Genomic DNA, 4,355 nt, shown 5'->3' with positions numbered 1-4,355 from the left:
CAAATTTTGTGGCGGATATTTTAACCGTGTACGAAAAACTAAATTCATTTAATGCATTGGAAATTTTAGATTCTAAAGTAAAGACAATAATAATATGATTGAATTTTCAAATACATGAAAATATTTAGATGCAACTTTTTAATTTTTCTAATTAAACTAAAATTTATACAAATTGTCAAAATAGCGCCATTTTTTCTTACATTAATTTTTCTGTCATATAAGCTATTTAAAAAGAGATTTAATAAGAATTCTTAATGTAGTAAATTTTAAATGTTACGAAAAGGTACGACGTTTGAAATATATTTCCGTTATTTGGTTTTCTAAGTCAAATCACAATACCAGAATGAAAATACATAGACACAAAATTTGGCTATAAAATGACTCCTTCATACCCAATTATCTTTATGTCATTTCTAATCTAAAGTTACAAACACACCATTTTTTCTCTTATTTCTGTTATGCTCTGATCATGTCAAGCGGAAGGAAAAGTCGAGGCCGTCAAAAGATCGAAATGAAAAAGATGAGCAACGAGAGTAACCTGCAAGTGACTTTCTCAAGACGTCGTAGCGGACTCTTCAAGAAAGCTAGTGAACTTTGCACCCTATGTGATGCAGAAATCGCTCTTGTTGTATTCTCACCAACTGAAAAGGTATTTTCTTTTGGTCACCCTAATATTGATTTAGTCATAGATCGATATCTCTCTCGAGTTCCACCCGAAAACAATGACACCATGAAATTCATTGAGGCTCGTCGTAGAGCTAATGCGTGTGATCTCAATGCTAAGCTGGCTCAAATCAACAACACACTAGATGTTGAAAAGATTCTTGGTGCTGAATTAAGCCATATGTGCAAAGCGGCTAAGGCTCGGTTTTGGGGGACTTGTTCAATTGATAGGATGAATTGGGCTCAACTTGAAATATTCAAGAAGGCTTTGGAGGAGCTTAAGAATCTTGTTTCACAACAAGGTGATAGGCGTGTAATTCATGATACTTCTACTCAAACTCTTCCATTTTATGTTGACAATGCTTCATCCTCTAGCATCCCTTTCCAGCACCAATTAATTCCTAAACAAGGTCAAATGTTTTCACCACAATATTTTTAGAACCACGTGTTGCATCCTTAGTTATGTTATGGATCAAGAAAACATCACCATGGCTTCAACAAAATGGAATTAAAAAACCATTTTACGTTATTGGTTCTTTTCTATGCTTATTTTTGTCTAAATTTTGTTTATGTTGATCGCATACTTCGTATGCTTAATGATAATTTTATTATCTTTTAAAATTAAGAATCAATAACTAGTATAACATATTATTATGTTTTTTCTCTTATATATTTATACACAGCGGACGGTACATGTGCCTATGTCTTTTAATTACTATTATTTGTATTAGTTCATTTTCTTACTACACATCTATAATAATTGATAATTTCTTTTTTCATTTATGAATGAGTAGGTGTTTAATGGTGGGATAAATGCATATTGTGTATAGTTTTAGAGACATCGTGGTAATTTAATGTTGTTGGGTTTCACAAATAAGGAGTACTTTCAACTGATTTCATATTTTAATTGTGGAGCTTAACTTCTGCTCGAGATTGTATATTTGGCATAGGATTATATGCAAGCTCATTATAGAGTGTGCTAAGATTTTGTGACACACCGAGTTTCTCAGCAATCGTTGTACACGTATTTGGCAAGGTAATCAAAATCGAACCGGACTTTGAACCGGTACGATTTTAATTACCATGGTATTTGGAGTATTAATGATGTCCAGTCAAGATCGAACCATTCAAATTTAATTTTTTAATTTAAAATAATTAAAGTTGAAATCATTAAATTTTTAGACCATTAGATTTTAAAACTTCTAATGTGTGAATTGTGTGGCGTTAAAAATTTGACACTTAAAATTAATACATGTTTAAGTGTAAAATCTATAAAATAAAATAAAATTAGACCATATGTGACAATCCCATAGTGTTGGAAAATACATATATAAATTCTCTTTATTGTGAACTTAAAATTGACACTTTGTGGAAAGATAAAATAATTTATAAACAAAAAAGTTGCACAATCACACTAAAAAGAGATGGAAAATTCTCCTATTATAAAAAGGTAGAAAAATCACTTAATCTAGTTGAGTAAATGCAATAATTTTATTATATTAGAACCATAAGGAAATTAAGGTTTAAATACGATATAATTATAATATTCATACCATCAATTTTATATATGAATCATGGCATTTTAAAATTAATTTTTACATTTGACGTATTTTTGTCAATAATTTAACTATGACTTTTTTTAGAGTTGCCTCTTGTCTTTCGAATCTCATCTCATGTGGTATTGATAAAATAAATTCAAAAAGAAAAAATAATAAATTGTGATTTCTAAATGCTACTTTGTTTTTAGAAATTGAATTATTCGCATTCATTTTATTTAATTAACAGACTCGTATTATCATATACCATTATTTAATTCGAAATGTTTTATTTTATAATCTTAATTAATATATTTTTAAAGTTTGATAATACTATTTTTCAAATCATTTGTACATCTATATCAGTTTTTAAAAATATGTTTCAAAAAATAAAACAAATTTTGTGGCGGATATTTTAACCGTGTACGAAAAACTAAATTCATTTAATGCATTGGAAATTTGAGATTCTAAAGTAAAGACAATAATAATATGATTGAATTTTCAAATACATGAAAATATTTAAATGCAACTTTTTAATTTTTCTAAATAAACTAAAATATATACAAATTGTCAAAATAGCGCCATTTTTTCTTACATTAATTTTTCTGTCATATAAGCTATTTAAAAAGAGATTTAATAAGAATTCTTAATGTAGTAAATTTTAAATGTTACGAAAAGGTACGACGTTTGAAATATATTTCCGTTATTTGGTTTTCTAAGTCAAATCACAATACCAGAATGAAAATACATAGACACAAAATTTGGCTATAAAATGACTCCTTCATACCCAATTATCTTTATGTCATTTCTAATCTAAAGTTACAAACACACCATTTTTTCTCTTATTTCTGTTATGCTCTGATCATGTCAAGCGGAAGGAAAAGTCGAGGCCGTCAAAAGATCGAAATGAAAAAGATGAGCAACGAGAGTAACCTGCAAGTGACTTTCTCAAGACGTCGTAGCGGACTCTTCAAGAAAGCTAGTGAACTTTGCACCCTATGTGATGCAGAAATCGCTCTTGTTGTATTCTCACCAACTGAAAAGGTATTTTCTTTTGGTCACCCTAATATTGATTTAGTCATAGATCGATATCTCTCTCGAGTTCCACCCGAAAACAATGACACCATGAAATTCATTGAGGCTCGTCGTAGAGCTAATGCGTGTGATCTCAATGCTAAGCTGGCTCAAATCAACAACACACTAGATGTTGAAAAGATTCTTGGTGCTGAATTAAGCCATATGTGCAAAGCGGCTAAGGCTCGGTTTTGGGGGACTTGTTCAATTGATAGGATGAATTGGGCTCAACTTGAAATATTCAAGAAGGCTTTGGAGGAGCTTAAGAATCTTGTTTCACAACAAGGTGATAGGCGTGTAATTCATGATACTTCTACTCAAACTCTTCCATTTTATGTTGACAATGCTTCATCCTCTAGCATCCCTTTCCAGCACCAATTAATTCCTAAACAAGGTCAAATGTTTTCACCACAATATTTTTAGAACCACGTGTTGCATCCTTAGTTATGTTATGGATCAAGAAAACATCACCATGGCTTCAACAAAATGGAATTAAAAACCCATTTTACGTTATTGGTTCTTTTCTATGCTTATTTTTGTCTAAATTTTGTTTATGTTGATCGCATACTTCGTATGCTTAATGATAATTTTATTATCTTTTAAAATTAAGAATCAATAACTAGTATAACATATTATTATGTTTTTTCTCTTATATATTTATACACAGCGGACGGTACATGTGCCTATGTCTTTTAATTACTATTATTTGTATTAGTTCATTTTCTTACTACACATCTATAATAATTGATAATTTCTTTTTTCATTTATGAATGAGTAGGTGTTTAATGGTGGGATAAATGCATATTGTGTATAGTTTTAGAGACATCGTGGTAATTTAATGTTGTTGGGTTTCACAAATAAGGAGTACTTTCAACTGATTTCATATTTTAATTGTGGAGCTTAACTTCTGCTCGAGATTGTATATTTGGCATAGGATTATATGCAAGCTCATTATAGAGTGTGCTAAGATTTTGTGACACACCGAGTTTCTCAGCAATCGTTGTACACGTATTTGGCAAGGTAATCAAAATCGAACCGGACTTTGAACCGGTACGATTTTAATTACCATGGTATTTGGAGTAT

General features: G+C 30.2%; 2 protein-coding genes across 2 annotated transcripts; both read left to right on the top strand.

Annotated features, from left to right (window-relative positions):
- The first annotated feature begins 469 nt into the window (after nucleotides 1-469).
- Nucleotides 470-1,102, top strand: LOC131610431 (agamous-like MADS-box protein AGL62). The gene has a single exon (XM_058882385.1). It carries the CDS (start codon nucleotides 470-472, stop codon nucleotides 1,100-1,102), a length of 633 nt encoding a protein of 210 aa, XP_058738368.1.
- A 1,960-nt stretch (nucleotides 1,103-3,062) lies between these two features.
- LOC131610423 (agamous-like MADS-box protein AGL62) lies at nucleotides 3,063-3,695 on the top strand. Its single transcript, XM_058882372.1, has one exon. The coding sequence runs from the start codon at nucleotides 3,063-3,065 to the stop codon at nucleotides 3,693-3,695; it is 633 nt and encodes a 210-aa protein (XP_058738355.1).
- Nucleotides 3,696-4,355: the final 660 nt, after the last annotated feature.

The sequence above is a fragment of the Vicia villosa genome, linkage group LG1 (genome assembly GCF_029867415.1).
Source record: "Vicia villosa cultivar HV-30 ecotype Madison, WI linkage group LG1, Vvil1.0, whole genome shotgun sequence".
NCBI classification, from domain to species: Eukaryota; Viridiplantae; Streptophyta; class Magnoliopsida; order Fabales; family Fabaceae; genus Vicia; species Vicia villosa.
Note: the sequence above shows the minus strand (reverse complement) of the source record. Positions and strands in the feature narration are given on the sequence as shown.

Excerpts from the sequence above, each read along its gene's own strand:
- LOC131610431 (XM_058882385.1), top strand. The coding sequence starts at position 470 with ATGTCAAGCGGAAGGAAAAGTCGAGGCCGTCAAAAGATCGAAATGAAA.
- LOC131610423 (XM_058882372.1), top strand. The coding sequence starts at position 3,063 with ATGTCAAGCGGAAGGAAAAGTCGAGGCCGTCAAAAGATCGAAATGAAA.